Here is a 22,100-nt window from a genome sequence, read left to right as displayed (position 1 = left end):
CAAAGGCAAGAAGATGATGTAAAACTGTAAATACGGATAAGTTTTTATTCGAAGAACAAGAATATGATGAAATATTTTTTAAAGTTCCTTAAGAAATGTGATAAATATCAAAGCTCTTTGGTTTGTGATAAATAAATCTTATTATAGTTCCTAATCGCTATTAACAATTCACTTTCAAAGGTAAAGTAAAAGAGGGATGGAGATAAGTGGGGTAGAAAAGAGTGGTCATGACCAGTAAATTATTTTTTAAGTAGTGGGTATCGCGGTCATATTGTCCAGTACTTATAAAAAGCTTATTTCCAACACTGGTTGCGTCTGGAGTTGAGTAATCGAGCATACAGTTTAACTATATTAAATCGTTTAATAACTAGAGTTTAAGGTTACAAAAGTTGGCGTTTTAATACATTGTATCTAGAGCCAAGTTACTGCATTGACGTCCGTCCCGATACTGACGGGTGATTGTTGCTTATGTATGCCCCTGGCGGTGGCGTTACTAAATTAGAGAATAGCGCGAAATACAAATGTGTGTTGAAATGACTAAACCAATTTCAATTAATATACATCCCCTTACATCGACCTACTATAAACCATACCTGGTAGCTGTTAAAATATAAGAGATTTCAGCAATTAACGCCAGCATTAACTCGTCCACTCTTTCCCCGGATATGGAACGCCGTTTGTGTCTCAATCGACACGATTTTGTCTAGTCAAAAGTATGTTTAGTCAAAACGACCGTCCAATCAACGGTCAAAGAAATTCGAATCCACCAATAAGAATAACAGAAAAGTTACGAGACGATTTTTCGACACTACGCGATAACGAAGATGTAAAAATTGTGTGTAGTCATTTCTTATTTTGTCTAGTTGATTTTTAATCCAATCGTAATGGAGAACAGGTAAATATTAACCAATCACTTTGAGAGTTTTCCACCTAATTAATTAATAACGTTAAAGGACCAATATCGGAGTCGTATGCGAAGTAGGAGGTACAAGGGTGGAACCATGCAACGATGCTACTACCACAAAATGTATACACATTTTTGACTAGACAAGACTAATATTTCACTAGACATCAATTTTGCAACGACATTTACCGAAGCGTGTCTAGTACTTTAAATCCAAAAATTCGGGAAACTATCATTGGCTATTCGCAGAATATTACACATTTCATTGGTTAAACCTAATTCCACCCTTATTTTCTTGTTTCCCCGCCCTTTCATTTCAACGCTGCATTTACTCGCAAATTTGAAAATTTCACTACACAAAACTTTGAACGTAAAATTACGAGACAAAACTTGTCGAGTCAAAATTCTGTCTAGTAATAATATCATCCCTAGTGACTATGTAAAACATTTTGAAACGCCTACTGTATAAAACGAGGCGTGACAGACAGTGAACTACATTATTACTCGTTGTAAGACTTAATAAAGCTTTTCTATTGGTCAACTTATATAACAAACCACTGCTTTAGGAAAATTACAAGATTATCATTGGTTGCAAAACTTAATAAAGCTTTTCTATTAGTCAATTTAAGGCCATACCCCTTACCAAAAAAATCCAATTACTAAGCATGAATCCAAAAAACCTACACATAGTTCATTTTCGACTAGACATAATCGAACGACCAATCGCTAACTTATCACTTTTCAATTACCCAATGGCTTGGCTATCGCTTTTCAAACGGACCAATGGCTAGCTTATCACTTTTTAAATTGACCAATCGTTTACTTCGTAAATAGGAAGATTTTGTCCAGTAAAAATTACGGGCTGCAGCTACGGACGTTTCACTAGACAAAATGTTTCAAATACGAGACGCATTCGGTATTTTTAACTACACAAATATCGAAAAACAGCGAGATGCGTATCCACAAATACAGACTACACACCCCATTTGTGTCACAATCGAGGATTTTTACTACACACAACTCGCTTTTGACTAGACAAAATTGAACATCCAATGGTTTAAGTCTCCATTTTTGCTCGACCAATGGCTGAAGTCTCCATTTCACCCATCCAATGATTTCATAGAGGTAAGAATTATCGTCTGCTTAAGTGTCTACTTGTAAAGAATGTAAAAGTTTTGGGATATAGTAGAACTAACGATGAATATATATTTAACAATTAAACTAAACTAACGTTGAAATTGTGGAAAAATAGGTTTATTACTTCTAGTAATTACTTAGAAAATACAACGATATTTTGTAAACTATAAAACTCTTTTATTTTCCCTTAAAGAGGTATTCGTGATTTTAAACACCAAATCTTGAGGTCCCTGATAAATTCAATTTAGAGACCCTTGGAAATTCTGGTATTAAGAAAGTAAAAACAAATATTTAAACAACAAGCAAATTGGAGTGGTATTTGATAAAGGATTAACGAGGAAACATCACATAGGTTATGCTTTTTCCCAAATGAACAAGACTTTGGCTATTAAATAAATGTTTTAAGATATAATATGGCATGCCATCCATTACAAAATTCTCAAATTAACAAATTTATAAGTCGAAACGCCGAATCGAGTTTTTTTTACATCGAAACCCCGAATTGCATTAATTTTTACATCGAAACGTCGACGAAAATAATTATCATTTCGAAGTTTACACTCGCGTTACTCGAAGTTTACACTCGCTTTACTCGAAGTTGACTCTAGCTCTACTCCATTATTTGCCCTATACAAGGACTACATATACTATAGATGGACTGCAAAGTTTCAAAATCTTATGATGGATGGATAGATGAATGAATGCATGAATGGATAACGTTACAAATCAATTTTTTGTGGTCAATTTTAGTGGAATACCATGACCAGGGGTGGGCCCGGCTGGTTGAACATTCAAATATAACCTTCCGAAACAAGGCTCATTGAAAAGGCCTCATCGGCGTTTTGAAAAAAAATGGGGCTGGGCTTCACGTAGCTCGAGCCACGCCTGACCTCCTCTCCGATATAACAATGAGCGCGTGCGGAAGCTAGCACTGTAGCATAGCCAACGCGCACCTATGCTGGTGGGCGACCTTTATTCAGAAGACAATAAACTTAATTTAATAAAAAGATTCGACTACGCCGTAACGATACTTCTCTGATTTCTATCCTTGACTCCACCGATATAATAATTCTCTGATTTCTACCCTTGACTCCGCTGTTATGATACTTCTCTGATTTCTATCCTTGACTCCGCCGTTACGATACTTCTCTGATTTCTAGGCCTCACTGCGCCGTTACGATATTTTGCTGATTTCTACCCTTGACTCCGCCGTAACGATACTTCTCTGATTACTATCCTTGACTCCGCCGATATAATAATTCTCTGTTTTCTATCCTTGACTCCGCCGTTATGATACTTCTCTGATTTCTTTACCGGACTCCAACGTATCAAATCAACTGACTCCTCAACATAGCTTTAAGTGCTCTAGTTTAGTTCTAATCTCTATGGTTGGAACTGAGTATATCTAATTCAACCGTAGGTGGGGCCCTTTAAAAGGGCCGCAGTATCATTAAAAAATATTTGGACAATTACACGTCACTAATCACGTGATCACGTGGAAAAGGCATTGGTTCAAACTGCGGAGCGCGCCACGATGCCCACGCCAAATAAGTAAAGTCAAAGTCGTTACTAGCTGAGTTCCAAAACCCGATATCTAAAAATGTTCAATTTTAGAAAAACGACTTTTTGTCATTTTCAAACTTGCTCCTCAAAATTTTTCAAACATTTTTTAGGTTCAATGGTTTTTTAATGGTGAATTTATTTTCTTTTAATTTCTTAAGCTGAGTAAAAAAAATATTTATTTGTTTTTGGTACTGAAATTTGTAACGTAACTTTTACACGCACCCTTCTATTCGCAATAAAGGGTTGATCGCACCATGGCTACCTTACCTATTCTGCCGTTACAATTAAATTCGTCCCGGGTGAAACGCGTATTGTTCACTATTGGAGATGGCGTAGCTGCTGGTCTAGAAAATGGTTAGCTTACAGCTATCATTAAATTTAGATTTAAATGGTTTTACAAACAGTAATTAAACACTCAAACATAAAATAAATAACGCAACATAAACAAGTTCCCACTCATCAATTCCCACAATATTTTCATTAAAAGTCAATGGTTTTAATACCTAGTCATCAGTCCTTTTGCATTGGTTCACTGCCACAGCGCACTCATTGGAGATCTTGTTGGACACAGTTGGATCACTCGCTCACGCACCAGCTTGGGCCGACGCACGGTCGAATCCTCGGACTCAGCGAGTTAGGTTTTTATGAGAGCGTCCGCAGCTAAGTTTAGCCGGAAACTGAGCACAACTGATATTAGGACAAAAGTTATGTCATTTGGCGCGATCGTAGTAGGCAAGCTTTCAGCTCCGATTAGAAGTCGAGTTCCAAGCATGACTTAGGAAAAACTAAGGGTTATCGGCTCTGCAGCTTAGTTTTGTTCGAGCCTCCTGTCCATCAACGGAGCGTCATTGTTTTCATTACCAAATCATCGGCAAGGGGCTGACCTTTTATTACCCAATTGGTGAAGGGGTCACACCCCTTACACCTGGGACACAAACGTGGAAATTCTCTTGGCATATGGGGAACACAGTACCATCGGTACACCTTCAACATTTGGGAAACATCGGTACACCTTCAACATTCGGGAAACATACGCGACACTTTTAATCATGTGGGATACATTTATAAATCCGCTGGCAAACCATATTTAGAAAAGTTAAGGAAAGAACAAGAATTCGCGTGGTTAAGGAAAGATAAGGAGATGGCCACATGTGACCTTCATTTTACGGTAGAAATACTTTAAAAATACAATGGAATTACTTTTTACGCAAGGGGGAAAGACAGCAGCAGCTATCGCTTTAAGCGGACAATAGTGAACGACTTCGGTGCGAAGAAAGCGGGGAAGCGGGACCCCTAGGCCTAAGGAGTCATCACTCCCCTACACACAATGGAAATCTTAGGGAATGGTCGAATATGGAGTCAATTACTCCACTCGCGTCCCGCGCGAGCTTCGTAAACTACCCCACATGCGGAAGCACTCCCTCGATAAAAATAAACTGAATTCCACGGAATAATAACTAGGGTTTTTGAAATATATCTAACGAGAGCTAAAAACTTCTTAATGTAACGGCTAAATGCAATAAGTCCATTATTTTATGTTACAAATTTTTAGTTCCAAAATCACATAAATCTGTTTATTTGGTTTTGAGATATGGTAACACTATCGTTCTTTCATTTCCAAAGTGTAATATATTGATTTAAACCTTTTTTCTAATAGATTTATGTTAAACTAAGTATTTATAAAGTCGGAACACAAAATTATTTTAATAGAATATAAATTACATTCGTTTTATAGAGACTATAATTGAACATAGAATATATATTAAGTATTTAAAAAAGAGTAAACATTATGGCATTTTTTAGAAAAACTTTAATGTTGTTTAACTTAAAGGGCCCCACCGTATCGTATCGGCGGAGTGAGGCCAAGAAATCAGAGAAGTATCGTAACGGCGGAGTCAAAAATAGAACTCAGAGAAGTATCGTAACGGCGGAGTCAAGGATAGAAATCAGAGAAGTATCGTAACGGCGGAGTGAGGCCTAGAAATCAGAGAAATATCATAACAGCGGAGTCAAGGGTAGAAATCAGAGAATTATTATATTGGCGGAGTCAAGGGTAGAAATCAGAGAAATATCGTTTCGGCGGAGTCAAGGGTAGCAATCAGAGAAGTATCGTAACGGCGGAGTGAGGCCTAGAAATCAGAGAAGTATCGTAACGGCGGAGTCAAGGATAGAAATCAGAGAAGTATCATAACAGCGGAGTCAAGGGTAAAAATCAGAGAATTATTATATCGGCGGAGTCAGGGATAGAAATCAGAGAAGTATCGTTACGGCGGAGTCAAGGGTAGAAATCAGAAAAGTATCGTAACGGTTATTTCCATGTGCAATAGAAATAACTTTTTTGAAAATCCAGGAGCACATAGAAAATACATCCAATTGATTCATTTCTTTTATTTATGGAGAAATAAGGTTGAGACGAAATGGTGGTATTTTCTTGCATTGAGCTGAGACTCTTGTCACTCCTTCCGGCAGGTGAAGAAAAATAAAGGACACAGCTCTTTCCTCGCATCATGGAAAGCGATAGCTCAGCGAGAAAAGTATAAGTAGCATGAATTAATTATAGATTAATTCATACGACAATATGATAGAGGGGTTCACAAAAATGTCAAAAAATTTTGATCAAGATGGGGAGCTTATAGGTGGTTTCTTCTAACTAACTTATCGTATTTACTATTGTCCACCACACTCCCCCCTTTTCGGCTTTCCGTTGCTATACGCAACGCGTTTTGAAATTTTTAATGTTTAGGCTTAGTTTCTCTTTTCGATTTCATAGTCGCCAGCCAGATTTCCCGCACGGTACTGATGAGTTCCAAATAGAACGAAACCGGTCTACCGTTGGAATTTCTGGCTATTTTATTTTTTTTTAATTTAGTTTATTACTCGAAGATCTATTTGATCCGAGTTTCGCGTTGCTCGAAGACCTATCGGTACGAGTTATTAGTAAATTTTTAATTTTCTTCAAATTTGTTTAGGATTTAGCTATATTATCCCATTTAATTATGGACTTATCTACTTTTTCGCGTATTTTATCATCGAGCTTAAAGTAACATTTATTTTCAATATCAAGGGGGGGGGGGAATCTTCAATTATACTTTTAAGTCTCAAATGCGGCTGAAAGTTTAAATCCCACCAGAAATAAGATCCTGGATACGCTCTTGTCAAATACCACCCAGTAAAATGTTTATCGTAGTATTAAAGTAATACGAATCTTTTTATAAAATTAAGTTTAATGTCTTCTGAATAAAGGTCACCCACCAGCATAGGTGCGCGTTGGCTATGCTACAGTGCTAGCTTCCGCACGCGCTCATTGTTATATCGGAGAGGAGGTCAGGCGTGGCTCGAGCTACCTGAAGCCCAGCCCCATTTTTTTTCAAAACGCCGATGAGGCCTTTTCAATGAGCCTTGTTTCGGCAGGTTATATTTGAATGTTCAACCAGCCGGGCCCACCCCTGGTCATGGTATTCCACTAAAATTGACCACAAAAAATTGATTTGTAACGTTATCCATTCATGCATTCATTCATCTATCCATCCATCATAAGATTTTGAAACTTTGCAGTCCATCTATAGTATATGTAGTCCTTGTATAGGGCAAATAATGGAGTAGAGCCAGAGTCAACTTCGAGTAAAGCGAGTGTAAACTTCGAGTAACGCGAGTGTAAACTTCGAAATGATAATTATTTTCGTCGACGTTTCGATGTAAAAATTAATGCAATTCGGGGTTTCGATGTAAAAATTAATGCAATTCGGGGTTTCGATGTAAAAAAAACTCGATTCGGCGTTTCGACTTATAAATTTGTTAATTTGAGAATTTTGTAATGGATGGCATGCCATATTATATCTTAAAACATTTATTTAATAGCCAAAGTCTTGTTCATTTGGGAAAAAGCATAACCTATCCTTTATCAAATACCACTCCAATTTGCTTGTTGTTTAAATATTTGTTTTTACTTTCTTAATACCAGAATTTCCAAGGGTCTCTAAATTGAATTTATCAGGGACCTCAAGATTTGGTGTTTAAAATCACGAATACCTCTTTAAGGGAAAATAAAAGAGTTTTATAGTTTACAAAATATCGTTGTATTTTCTAAGTAATTACTAGAAGTAATAAACCTATTTTTCCACAATTTCAACGTTAGTTTAGTTTAATTGTTAAATATATATTCATCGTTAGTTCTACTATATCCCAAAACTTTTACATTCTTTACAAGTAGACACTTAAGCAGACAATAATTCTTACCTCTATGAAATCATTGGATGGGTGAAATGGAGACTTCAGCAATTGGTCGAGCAAAAATGGAGACTTAAACCATTGGATGTTCAATTTTGTCTAGTCAAAAGCGAGTTGTGTGTAGTAAAAATCCTCGATTGTGACACAAATGGGGTGTGTAGTCTGTATTTGTGGATACGCATCTCGCTGTTTTTCGATATTTGTGTAGTTAAAAATACCGAATGCGTCTCGTATTTGAAACATTTTGTCTAGTGAAACGTCCGTAGCTGCAGCCCGTAATTTTTACTGGACAAAATCTTCCTATTTACGAAGTAAACGATTGGTCAATTTAAAAAGTGATAAGCTAGCCATTGGTCCGTTTGAAAAGCGATAGCCAAGCCATTGGGTAATTGAAAAGTGATAAGTTAGCGATTGGTCGTTCGATTATGTCTAGTCGAAAATGAACTATGTGTAGGTTTTTTGGATTCATGCTTAGTAATTGGATTTTTTTGGTAAGGAGTATGGCCTTAAATTGACTAATAGAAAAGCTTTATTAAGTTTTGCAACCAATGATAATCTTGTAATTTTCCTAAAGCAGTGGTTGGTTATATAAGTTGACCAATAGAAAAGCTTTATTAAGTCTTACAACGAGTAATAATGTAGTTCACTGTCTGTCACGCCTCGTTTTATACAGTAGGCGTTTCAAAATGTTTTACATAGTCACTAGGGATGATATTATTACTAGACAGAATTTTGACTCGACAAGTTTTGTTTCGTAATTTTACGTTCAAAGTTTTGTGTAGTGAAATTTTCAAATTTGCGAGTAAATGCAGCGTTGAAATGAAAGGGCGGGGAAACAAGAAAATAAGGGCGGAATTAGGTTTAACCAATGAAATGTGTAATATTCTGCGAATAGCCAATGATAGTTTCCCGAATTTTTGGATTTAAAGTACTAGACACGCTTCGGTAAATGTCGTTGCAAAATTGATGTCTAGTGAAATATTAGTCTTGTCTAGTCAAAAATGTGTATACATTTTGTGGTAGTAGCATCGTTGCATGGTTCCACCCTTGTACCTCCTACTTCGCATACGACTCCGATATTGGTCCTTTAACGTTATTAATTAATTAGGTGGAAAACTCTCAAAGTGATTGGTTAATATTTACCTGTTCTCCATTACGATTGGATTAAAAATCAACTAGACAAAATAAGAAATGACTACACACAATTTTTACATCTTCGTTATCGCGTAGTGTCGAAAAATCGTCTCGTAACGTTTCCGTTATTCTTATTGGTGGATTGGAATTTCTTTGACCGTTGATTGGACGGTCGTTTTGACTAGACATAATTTTGACTAGACAAAATCGTGTCGATTGTGACACAAACGACGTTCCATACCCGGGTGCCCCAATCATGGGTCCCATAAACGAGATAATAGCGTTTATGAGCATATCTAAAATAAAATAAATAAATAACTAAATAAATAAATAAATAAATAAATAAATAAATAAATAAATAAATAAATAAAAAATTGTAATAATTATTTGGATGACTTATAGCGAATATGTGAACATACGTTATGGCATTGGCATTTATATAATTTATTTTTAGTTCATTTAGAACTGGTGGGATGGGATGCTGGATGGGTCTAAGAGCGATGGACCCGGGGCGTACGTTAGAGTTTCGGCATCTGAACTATACACATTTAAATTACCATTACATACGGATGAAAATAATAAAAAAGGGTGATTATGAAATTAGTTTTACTTACTCCTATTGGTAGTCGGATGGTGGACCGTGGATCATAATCGATATCCCGACTGAAATCGCCGGAACTCTTGGAATCGGAATGTGGACGTTTGACCATTTCTGAAGATTTTCCAGATACGGGTGCTGAGACCGATTATTAAACTTTGAATTCTCAATGTAATTGAGTCTGGTTTTTATAACACTGTCGGAACTTTGTATCGCGATTACACATTGCTAACTTTACCAATCATAGAAATAAACATTGAACTAAAATAAATAAAAATTCATCTGACGTCGTGACTAGATTTTATAAATTTCCCTATATTTTGATATCTATTTTGTTCATAAATAAATTAATAAGGTATCAATGTACCAACGTTTATCGGAAATTTTTGGCTATTTTTCCGAGCTAAGCCCTGTTAATTTATTATGACGTCGTTAGATATCAGTGTCTGTAGGAAAAGTGTCATTGTTAAATGGCATGAACAAACTCCAATATTAAAAACCCTTTTTTATAGTTCATCATCGATTATTGAAAAAATCTCAGAATACCACCGATTAAACTAAGTCATTGCTCTGATATCGAGGGTAACGTCATTTTAAATCACTTTGTATGGATAGAGGCTACAACGAGAGAGAGCGAGGTCACATTTCATAGAGCAATTAGTTTTATTTAAATATCGAGTCAATAACGGAAGTTTTCAATAATTCAACATTTTTTTTTAAGATTTGAATTTTGTAAGCAAATGGTTACTATAATTGTTTGTATTTTTAAACAGTATTTTTGAATAAATACAAATTGGAAATTTAGCAATATAAAAAATTCCTCATATTCATAAAAAAATCCCATAATATTTCTCTATTTAAAATCTTTCCTACCTATTTAATCTTTTGATAAGTACAATAACAACGTGAGTGTGTTGTACATGATGGGAAGGAACGTGTGGACATGCATATTTCAAGTGCCATCAGTAATTTTACTATCGAATCAATTAATAACTGAAGATTACAATAATTCGACATTTTTAAGTTTTAAATATTGTAAGCAAATGGTTACTATAATTGTTGGTACTTCAAAACAGTATTTGTGATAAAATAAAATTTGCAATTTCCTGATATAAAAAAATCTCAAAATTATTTTCTTTAATCTTTTTTTTCATATTTAATCGATATCAAACATCAAATACCGATATGAATCTCAAATGAAATCTAAGATATTGCGTCTAAGTTCCGATTCGATCTCTACGATAAGTAATTATCTATGCCAAAAGTGATGGCTTCTGATTACGATTAAAATGCGAAATAAAATAGGCGATTGAAACTAACTCCGACGGTTTATCGGTATACTTAGAGGACAGAGAACTGAACTTCGAAGCTATATGGGTACTTAGAGAACTGAACTATAAAAATATATTAGACAAAATCTAAAGGGTAAATAAAACAGAGTTTTAGAGCTCATCGAGATGTCGCTAAGCTACCTCCGCTCCATGGTAACTTTCCACAACCGGTCAATAACACTGAAAGTAAACTTTATTTATCTCCAAATGGCTTTATCCAGTATATTTTACCCACCGACGATTTGTACACTAACTCATAGACCAATATAGACGTTAAAAATTTGTAAAATATTGTAAATATTTTAAGTCAATATAGAATTTAAGAAATGTTTTAAATAGGATCTCTTCTATTTTCTACAATAGTCACCTTTTATTTCTATAAATATTTCAATATTGATATTTACATATATTATTATTTTAAAATTAAATCGCACAATATTAACAGGACTTAAGCCACTTAATGGTAAACAATATTACAAAAAGTTCTAATGGTACTGATTCACGATGGCAATTATTCTAGATTTCGTTTCGAACTGAGAGACTGTTTAAACTAGTTCGCGTGTTTCACTTTATATTTCTAGTTCTCTGCATTCTTCCAACTATCTTGCAATATTTTCAGTCCAATTATATCTGTTTTTATTAGGGTTGTGCAAAATATTTGGTTAGACTAAATAATTCGATCGAATACCAAATCGAATATTGGGAAAGTTCGCGAATATTCGTTTTTCTTGATCAAATAGTCGAATATTCGAAAAGATAGGAAAAATGTATTTGGTATTTTCAAATAGTTATTGATGCCGTGTGTATTAAAAATTCTTAGCGAAAGGCAGAAGCTGTTTATTCTAGCGCCTATTGGCTAGATTATTCGCGAGTTCTTTGTTATGGAATTTTCTAGAATAGCAAAGTAAAACTAAAACGTAAACCAAGTTCAAAACAAAACTAATAACTGGGAGAAAGGTTCAAGTAAGTAACTTTTTGGATTTTTCTGTTTCGATTTTTTGAGTTCACTAAATTATTGGTTTAAAATTATTATAAACTAAATTAAATATAATTTTTGTATTTGTAATAAAAGATCTGCTCCTTCGTGTTTTACATATATTTAAAAACTCGAGATTTTAATGAAGTGTTTGCAAAGCATGAAAAATATAGCAGATCCTTTGATTTTAATTGTAGTTAGTAGTTACTAAAAAATAAAAGTCGCTAGCTGACTTGGACCTGGGGTAGTTAAACTTTAAAAATGTGTATTTTAAATTTTGTTTGTAAAAGTTTTCTTCGAAAACGTTTAGTATTATAGTTTAAATTTATTAAATAAAATAAAATATAAATTATACATTTGGTTTAATATTTTACTATTGCAAGTAAAATGAAAAGTGATTTCAATTACTTTTTTATTTTTTTGACAAATATGCAAACTATTTCATTATTTAAAAAACAAATACGTCGACTTATTTGGTATTCGAAATACTATTTGGTATTTGATCAGTTAACTGGCTTAAAATTTTGCTCTACAAATATTCGACCAAATTATTTGACGTTATAAATATTCTATTTGGTATTTGACGTGCCTTGAAAAAAAATATTTAATATTCGATTCGATCCCGAAAAAAATGGTGTTTGCACACCTCTAGTTTTTATATCTTTAACTTTATTTTTCAGAACAATTTCTCTTTGTCTAGCTTCTTCTAACTTTAATTTAGATGGCCTTAAAGCCAAGTATTTAACAAATTTTGTAACCAAGTAGATGGACCTTTAAACAATTTTTCGGTCATATAGTCAAGGAAATGTTCAAATAGCCCAGTATGGAGCTGCCAGATGATAAAGTCAGACGTTGAAATGCGGGTGCCCCGCGTCCGCGCCTGCGCCCCGATGGTGCCCCGCACCCCCCGTTGACGTCTGATATGGGAAGCTGGGCACCGGCGGGGCACGGGCGCCACCCGCGTCTCAACGTCTGACTTTATCATCTGGCAGCTCCATACTGGGCAATTTAACTTATCTCCATCCCTCTTTTACTTTACCTTTGAAAGTGAATTGTTAATAGCGATTAGGAACTATAATAAGATTTATTTATCACAAACCAAATAGCTTTGATATTTATCACATTTCTTAATGAACTTTAAAAAATATTTCATCATATTCTTGTTTTTCGAATAAAAACTTATCCGTATTTACAGTTTTACATCATCTTCTTGCCTTTGAATAAAAACAGTTTTACTCCTTTTTGACCTTCTTTTTTGTTTCTAAAAGCCATAAAGAAATTGCAGGAAAGACATCAATGTCTTATATGCTTATGTTTCTTAAACATATTCTTAATGATTAATCTAGATAGTCCGGAGTTAGCTCGACGAATCTCACTGATTGTAACATAATAACGTCAAATTTCATTACTGCCAGATGCCGGGAAATACGTTCGAATTAGGAGTAGAAATAAGTCAAAATCCGCAATTTCATTGGCTGTGGGAAACTGAGAGCGCAACGCTTTTATCACTTTCTCTTTTCGGTATAGAATTATACTTTTAATTAAAAATAAACTGGTCATTATGACTAGTGAACCCCCTAGATTTCATTTAATTTACTGGTCAAAGTGGTCATAGTCCAAAATAAACTGGTCTTTGACCGACGCCACCACCTTATTTCCAACACTGGACACAACAGTAGGTAAGCTATGAAAAAACGGCGTTGTTTTATATATTGGAAATGTATTTTAACCTATTAATCAGAAAATTTATACTAAATTAAATTAAATTTAAATAACTTGTTCTTTATTGCCTAGAGATTATAAATAATGGTTAACGGGGTAAACAATGAGAGCTGGGGGAGATATAGCGATAAGTATATGGAGTTTGGGGATGGGAGGAAAAAATTACGGCTCTTCGTTTTTCCAATTGCTTTTCTGATGTACCCAAAAATGGACCAAAATGGACCAAAACTACCCTAAAAGCGACCAACGTCACCATTTTCGGCCCTATATACCCCATTTCGGACCAAAAGTACCCCCAACTGGACCTATTAGCTTTATTGTAATGTTAAACTTCCATAGAGATTCCCCTAAAAAGAAAACACTTGCGGTCTAATTTTGGGTACATGATGTATTTCGGAGAGGTTACCCTCACTAGCAAAATATAGAGAGATTGGCTAGCGATAACAAATTCTGGCAATTTGGGAGGGAGGGGGGAAGCAGAATACACCCCCTTGCGCCCCTGGCATCTATCCTCATACGGAATAACGGAAACTGTTGATCCCTCAAATCGTACGTGTTTACTTTTAGTTGCAATAAGCACCATTGATTAAGTTATCTGTCCTCTAAGTACCGATACACATTATCTTATATCAGCCTCGTATAGATAAGCTACAAAAAGTTTGGGCTCCAATGAGCTGCAACGGTTCCAACGGCTCCAACTGTTCCAGAAATGGCAAAATAATACTACTTGCACGCGTTCGAAACCAGTAAAATCAAACGCTGGTGTAGCCCTTTAAAAGGCTTCAGAATTATTTGAAAATTCAGACCGAATTTCAGAGATCTCCTCTCTTTCATACTTTTTAATAGCAGATTCAACGAATGATAATTTGCCATTTTCAAGTCCTATTTCCTATATGTAGCTAACGATACATTTTTCATTAGATTGAGTTCTTAACACGGGCTTCACGCTATGCGAAAATGACTGTGACGTTACTATTTTTTTCGTACCCAGTGCCAGCCCGAGGCAAGTTTTAAGATGGAGCGAGATCCGATTATGGCACCCCCATTGCTTGCCCCGATTATAAAAATATTTTTTTTCCTTCAATTTTCTTTAACACTGAGACGCCCCCTGAGACTTGCCGCCTCCAATCTCCAGTCTCTGCAATTTCGATGGAGATTGGAAGTCCCAGAGCCTACTGGTGACTGGAATCCTGTAGACCGGAAACCTAGAGTCACTACGGAGAGTGAAGCCTTAAGAACTGGAGATTCCTAATCGTGGGGAAACTTGAGGCTGGAAACCTCAAAAATCCACGTTAAATTGAACACCGATCCTGCAGTCTGCAAAAAGGACGTATTTAAGGGGGTTAAAGGTTCAACCACCCGATATGGTGCAAAACGTAATTGACTTATAGGTCTTAAAGGAGGTACAAGTTAAATTCCACCGAAATAAAATTATGGATACTCCCTTGGTCTGCAATGAAGATTATCTATATAAATAAAATACTATGTCTGTTTGTGGGTTTGTTGTTCGCCTCAATTCTTAACCTATTTTGATCAAACTCGCGCTAAAGCATCGCGACTATAAATAAAATAATAAGTTTGTGTGTTTGTCGTTCGTAATGTGGAGCTGTTTTAAGGTGGTGTTGTATATTTTTGTTGTATGTTGAATAATTAATTCGGTTACTAGTTAATATACACTTTAATATTTGGAATTGTGAAAGACTAATATTTCTAGGAACATCCTTTCTAGGCCCTTGCTAGTCGAATAATCTAACCCAAAACCGGGCGCGTTCTGGTTCCCGTGGCGCCCCCCATGCGGTAGTAAAATAATAATAATCCATACACTTCAGTACCTTCCCCATAAAAGAAAAAGTCTCTTTCTAGGTTACAATATTATTTTACACTAGATAAAAATTATTTGCTCATTTCAAAGTCTTTTAACTTCGCTGTTGTCTTCTTGGATCTACACGGCCTGTCTAACCTCTGAATCTCCTTATTCGGCCGTACGACCTTTCATCGTACTGAACTCGCCGGATCTAAAGGAACTTGTTGAACTTGTTCCATAGGAACTTGTTGACCTTGCTCCATAGGAACCTGTTCTGGATTTCATGGTTGCTTTTGTGGCGTGGCAAAATCCAAACGAATTTGAATGGTCCGCCTATCTCTTGATACTTGATTTTCTACTTGCTCTGCTACCTCTGGTAGAGAAACTGGCTGAGATAATTTCAGTGATAGTAGTGCAGCTGATGCGGTGGGTTGAATTGTTGGTTGCTTGGTGTATGGTTTGCTGTGTCGCTGCTGTGGTAGCTACTCTCTTAAATCCTGATTGCAAAGCCTCCTCGTGGCGAGAGCCGGGCAACGTATGGCTAATAACCTGCGGCTGATTTGCACAGGTATCACTGTCCCTATCCGGATTGTCCTTAATGGGGTCACTGGTGTCGTTCGCGGCTGCCGCGCCTGATTTCTGGGCTTGCGCGCCAGTTCGCATCGCCCCCTTCGCCGCCAGCCGGAGGGGTGACGGATGTGTTCGTGGTTGCTGGGCTCGGACTTTGGGTTTGCGCGATGGTTCGCTCCATACCTGTCATTTGATAACCTTATCGGGGATGGTATTTGCAGTGGAAGAGAAAGTCTCTCTAGCCCTCAGCTGTGCGAGGATGGGTTCTCGGGCAGGCCCATGGTGTCGCCTTTTGTTGGGCCGTGATGAGGGCGTTTGTTTGCCATATGTGAGCCTGTTCTTATAGCTGTCTCACTGGCCGAACGTTTTTTTCGCAAAGCGCATTTTTGTCCGGACCTGGTTGAGTGTTGTGGGCCGCCGTAGTGCCTAGCGGAACGGCGGGGTACAAATACATAACTTTATGTGGTAGCTACTGTCGGCTGCGTTGTTATTAATGATCTCGTTGTTGTAGATGGAATTGTTGTAGCTGTGCTTGTATGTTGGTATTCGGACCTTGACTGTATGTTGGGCCTTATTTGATTTCTATGCCTTCTAAATATGCCTTTGGGAGCAGAAATTCCAAACATCATATTTCCTAGAATTTCCTTTATCTTGCCGTTTATCCATTTTGGACCATTCCCCAAGTTTAAGACTGATACATCATTATTTATTTGATACGAATGATAAGGCTTTGGGTTTTTCTTCCCTTTATCTCCTTCTTCTGAGAATGCTTTGGAAGATTTGAAAATGTCCAAACGAGTTAAAATGATTCTGCCCAACATAGCTTCTGCGGGTGATTTCCCAGTTGCATTGGGTGTGCGTCGATAGTTCCAAAGAATCCTTGAAATGCGTTCTTCCAGAGTTCCGGTTTTGAAGGTATGAAGTCCTCCGTCAATCAGGATGGTTTCATCCGTGTGACCTCCATTTATTTTCTTCAGGCTTGACTTGATTGTCCTTAAACTGCGCTCTGCCTGCCCATTCGAGGCTGGGTGGTATGGTGCTGAAGTTAAATGTTGTATACCATTTAATTTAGTGAAATCCATAAACTCTTTGCATGAAAAACAAGTGTCATTATAAGTTACCAGAGTAGGCATAATTCAAAACCTGGCAATATGTCTGCGTAGACTTTGCGTGACTTCAGCTGTCGAAGTCGAATGTGTAACATCTACTTCCATCCATTTGGTGACAGAATCAACTGTGATAAGAAGATACTTATTCTCAAAAGGTCCCGCAAAATCACAGTGGACTCGTTTCCACGGACCATCAGCCTTTGGACATTCTTTGTATTTTGCTGCTGGCATTGAGGCATTCTCTTGACAGCTATTGCACGTTGGAGCCTTAAGTTCCAGATCTTTATCGATGCCTGGCCACCAGACCTTTGAACGAGCCAAAGCCTTCATTGCTACTATCCCTTTGTGGGAACTGTGAAGTTCACGGACGATGGCTTGTCTGTGTTGTGGCGGAACAATCACTCTGTCACCCATTAGCATTATATGGTCAATGTTAGATAACTCTGTTTGCCTCCTATGGTAAATTTTAATATCTTCGCCCAATTTTTCCTTGTTTGGCCAACCTTCCATCATATATTTCCATACCTGTTGAAGCATGGAATCCAATTTGGTGGCTTCAGATAACGCTTGGGTTGATACTGAAGACTCTTCTAGTGACTTGACCAAAAAAGCATATTCAGCCGGTATTGGCGTTGCTGAATTTTCTTTGATTGGCAAAGGCAGCCTGCTAAGAACATCGGCATTGGCATTATTTTTCCCTTTTTGGTGGTGGATTTCATTCTGATATAATAATAATAAGAATAATTTTATTTATCAGGAGAGAAAGTGCTATGCACTTATTGAGTCCCGAATACATACACAAGGATATAAACGTTAGTAACTCCTAATAAAACTGGAAACCCAAAATCAAGAAATAAAAAAGCAAAAGAAAATAAGAAAAATGAAAATGAAAAAAAAAATAAAAAAAAAAACAAATGAAAAGAAAAATACTCAAGTGTTAGTACCAGCCCCGAAACTTGTCAAGACGCGACTTAAATGCATGAACAGACCTTTACTATCGATGGCAGGTCATTCCAATGGTTAACTACCCTTTGTGTAAAAAAACATATTCGAGAGAGGCTACCACATCTCTTCTTAAAGATTGTAGGAGCTTTACCATAAATAATTTTAAATACTGCAATCAAATCAGTACGCAGTCTTCTGCCCTCGAGTGACAGAAGCCCCAAACGCTTAAGGCGAGTTGGGTATGGTAATTTACTCAAACCCGTGACAAGTTTCGTGGCTTGCCTCTGAACCCTCTCTAATATATTGTCAATATCACGCAAAAGGTGTGGGACCAAATACTGGAGCAGTAGTCAAGATGAGGGTGTATATACGAACTGTAAAGAATTTTAAAGGACTTGACTCTAAAGTGTGAAAAAGATTTACGTAGCATATACAGTGCCCTCATCCCACGGCGGCTGCAACACGACTATGAGTGTCTCCCAACATATGACCTGAGAGCATAAATCCAAGGTCTCTTACTACAGAATGTGCAACCTATATTGCTGACATGGGTTCCTATCACCACAGTGTAAAACCATAGATTTAGTTGGATTAAAATTCATGCAATTGGAAGACACCCTAAAGTCGAGTGCGTTAATATAACTTTGTAGTGCTTGAGCAACAGTTTGACCAGAAATGCCACGACCAATTTTATTATCATCCGCAAATAGCTTCAGTTCTTAATTACAAGTGCCAGGTCATTAATAAAGATAATAAATAGTGTGGGTCCCAACACCGCACCCTTCGGTACACCACTGGTAACATTACACCATGACGAAGAGACACCGTTTATCACAACACGCTGGGATCTATCCCTCAAAAAATCCGCTACCCAATCGAATATAATGGGAGGAACATCCAGGTCAACCATTTTACGGATAAGTAACGATTGCGGCACGGTATCAAAGGCTTTCCGCAGATCTAGATAAATAATGTCGACAGAGTCCCCATTATCCAGGAACTGCGTGACCTCTTCAATAGTAAATAGTAAATTCGTAAAGCAAGAATTTTTCTGTATGAAACCGTGTTGATCGTTTGAGAAAAATGACCGTTCAGTTAGGATAGATACCAGCGTGTCCCTAACATGAGATTCTAATTCCTTACAAGGAAGACAAGTCAAACTGATACCACGAAAAGTATCTACCGCACAGGAGCTGGGAGACTTTTTGATTGCTGTAATATTTGCTTTCTTCCACAATTATGGAAGTCGACCAGTTAATATAGAACAGTTAATAATCTTTAGCAATGGAGTGGCCAAAATGACAGAGCCTACTGACAGTAATCTTGGGTTAATGTTATCTGGTCCAGGAGATTTGTTAATTTTTAAGCGACTGAGGTATTTTCGGACTGCAGCATAAGTTAACCCAAAGTCAATTGGAGACAAGTTATTGTAGTTTAACAGGGAAGTTTGCTCAAAACAGAAGAAAAAGTCACCTAAATACACCGCCTCGGGATGCGGGTCACTAATGAAAACTGAGCGAAAATAATCATTGGCGCCTCAGCAATTTCCATTGGATCCCGAAGTGGCTCACCATCCACATTTTCAACAATCATTAGTGGGGGTTTAGGCTTGAGAGAGCGCGAAATGTGTGAAAAGAGAGCTTTAGGATTGTTAGGAATATCTTCAATTAGGCGAGCTTCATATCTAAACTTGGATGAACGTATGTGCTGCTTCAGTTGGTTTCGTTTTCGCGCGAAGTTGTGCCTGGTTTCTACTGAGGGAGATATGCGATATGTCCTAAAAGCGTCGCGTTTCTCCAAAATTAACTTTTCTTTATCAGAAGACCACCTGGTTCTCTACGTAAACTTGTACGCTCAGTAGAGTAATTTTTCACTAGTGGTACCGAGTCATCACGCGCTTCAGTTACAAAAGATACAAATATCTCCAACATTTTGACAATAGTGGCATTATTCATTGACTCCCAGTCCTTTGCGATAAGGGCAGCTCTAAAAAGCTCATAATCACCACGATTGTAGGCAAATCTAACAGGGGGATTAGTCGGTTCAGGAGTTTTACATTTATCCCTTAATGAAAAGAAGAGTATGTCATGATCGCTTTTATCCAAGGGCGGTAAATGAGTAAGATTCTCAATCGTAAGTTAAAATTAAATCTAAAAGAGGCGGGAGGTTCTCACCTCGTCTACGAGTGGGGGACGTAACATGTTGTTTAAGTTTAAAAGTAGTGATCATGTCAATAAGTCTCCTTTCCACGGATCGTATTCCCTTACGTGTGGTTACAGAAGGCCAATGAATATCAGGCGTATTAAAGTCCCCCACCAAAATAATACGATCTGGCAACCTACAGGCCCTTTCAATCGTTCCCAATCCAAAGAAGATGAGGGGCTTCGATAACAACAAAGTACCAGTAAGAGCAGACCATCAATCTTAAATTGACAAACTAGAATGTTGGGAGAGGTTAAAGAACGATTCAAAGAGGCTTCAAGTATTGTCTTAAAATATAGTACACACCAGCCACAATTAGTAGTTTCACAGTCTGCGTGAAAGGAATCATACCCCTCTATATATATGCCGATAGAATGATTGCCCACCGTTGTAACCTGGCAGCTGCCATGTCTGGTATCGGTTTGTCCGGTGCGAAAAGATGTACCAGTGGCTGATGATCAGTATATAGGTAGAATTTCCGACCATAAATGTAATCTCTGAATTTTGTGACGCCAAATATAATGACTAGCGCTTCTTTATCGAGCTGATAACAATTTCTCTCTGTCTTGGTCAGTGTTCAGGATACAAAAGCAATCGGTTTCCCCACTCCATTTTCCAGGTGAGATATCACCGCGCCGATCCCTATTGGTGTTGCATCACACGCCATGTATACGTCTTTTTGAAGATCGTAATGTGTCAGTATATTGGATGTCTTTATAGCCTGCTTGGCCTCGTTGAAAGCTTTCCTGTGGGTATCGTCTCATGACCATTTTATTTTGTTCCCAAACAGTTCATAAAGTGGCGCCAGCTTGGTTGATGTGTTTGGTATAAACTTGGCGTAGTACATCAGTAGACCAACGAAAGAGCTTAATTGTTCCAGATTTTCTGGTTCAGGTGCTTTCATAATCGCTGTCATTTTCTCAGCCTGGTTGTGGATACCTGCAGCATCCAGAACGTGCCCCAGAAATCCCACCGACTCTTGTAGAAAACAGCATTTTTCTTTCTTTAGCTTCAATCCGTTATCAAGTAAGATATGGAGTACTTCATCAATAAGGTGTAGAAGTTCTTCTTTTGTCTTCCCTTTCAACCGGATATCATCCTGAAGAGGGGATACGCCTTGTTTATTTCGAAAGAGCGTTTCAATGTGGCGTTGAAACAGAGCTGATGCAGAAGCAATCCCAAAAGGTAATCTGTTGTATCTGTAGAGACCCAAAGGTATGTTGATGACAGTGATTTCTTTTGAATCGTGATGTAGTGCGATCTGATTGTATGCGTCTCTTAAATCAATCCGGGCAAAATACTCGCATCCTGCTAGTGTGGCAAAAATATCTTCGGCCTTATGGAGCGGGTATTGTGCAGTATCAATAGCTGGATTCGCAGTGGTTTTGAAATCTCCACAAATCCGCACTTTCTGCGGCTGTCCTGGTTGTTGTGGCTTCAGTACCGTGACTATCAGTGAAGCATACTGTGAGTGGTCCACACTTTCAATAATCCCCAAAGATTCCATTCTCCGAATTTAATTCTCGACTATTCTTTTCTTCGCATAAGGAATGGAACGAGCCTTACAGAATTTCGGTTGATGGTCAGTTTTTATTGCCAGTTTTACTTCTACAATTGCTGAGAACATTCTCCAATGTTAGTTTAGGTGGAACAACAATGTTGTTCACTCTATCAGGTTCTGACAAAAGGGAGGGTAGAAAATCCAATGCAGAGTATATCCATTTCCTGCCCAAAAGACTCTCTTGATAGTTGTCACGAATGATTATGAGTGGTAAAAGGTCCTCCTTGTTTGCATATTGTACGTGAATCCATGCCTTCCCCAGAACGTCGAGAAATTCACCTTTTACAGAACGTAAGGTTTTAGAAAAAGTTTCAATG

General features: G+C 37.3%; 1 protein-coding gene across 1 annotated transcript; it reads right to left on the bottom strand.

Annotated features, from left to right (window-relative positions):
• Positions 1-17,102: 17,102 nt before the first annotated feature.
• Positions 17,103-21,729, bottom strand: LOC149939262 (uncharacterized). Its single transcript, XM_090179084.1, has 6 exons — positions 21,011-21,729; positions 19,904-20,084; positions 19,592-19,856; positions 18,801-19,031; positions 18,596-18,738; positions 17,103-17,795 (listed from the first exon to the last, which is right to left on the bottom strand). Exons 1-6 carry the CDS (start codon positions 21,727-21,729, stop codon positions 17,103-17,105), a joined length of 2,232 nt encoding a protein of 743 aa, XP_090035210.1.
• Positions 21,730-22,100: the final 371 nt, after the last annotated feature.

Source organism: Leiobunum rupestre, chromosome 6 (genome assembly GCF_980474605.1).
Source record: "Leiobunum rupestre chromosome 6, qqLeiRupe1.1.hap1, whole genome shotgun sequence".
In the NCBI taxonomy this organism is placed as follows: Eukaryota; Metazoa; Arthropoda; class Arachnida; order Opiliones; family Sclerosomatidae; genus Leiobunum; species Leiobunum rupestre.
The sequence above is the reverse complement of the archived record's forward strand: the minus strand, read 5'-3'. Positions and strand labels throughout refer to the sequence as shown.

Coding starts and splice junctions, on each gene's coding strand:
- LOC149939262 (XM_090179084.1), bottom strand. CDS start 21,729: ATGGAATCTTTGGGGATTATTGAAAGTGTGGACCACTCACAGTATGCT. Junction 20,085..21,010: donor CTGGCGCCACTTTATGAACT/GTTTGGGAACAA, acceptor CTTTTCATTAAG/GGATAAATGTAAAACTCCTG. Junction 19,032..19,591: donor GATTGTTGAAAATGTGGATG/GTGAGCCACTTC, acceptor TTACTATTGAAG/AGGTCACGCAGTTCCTGGAT.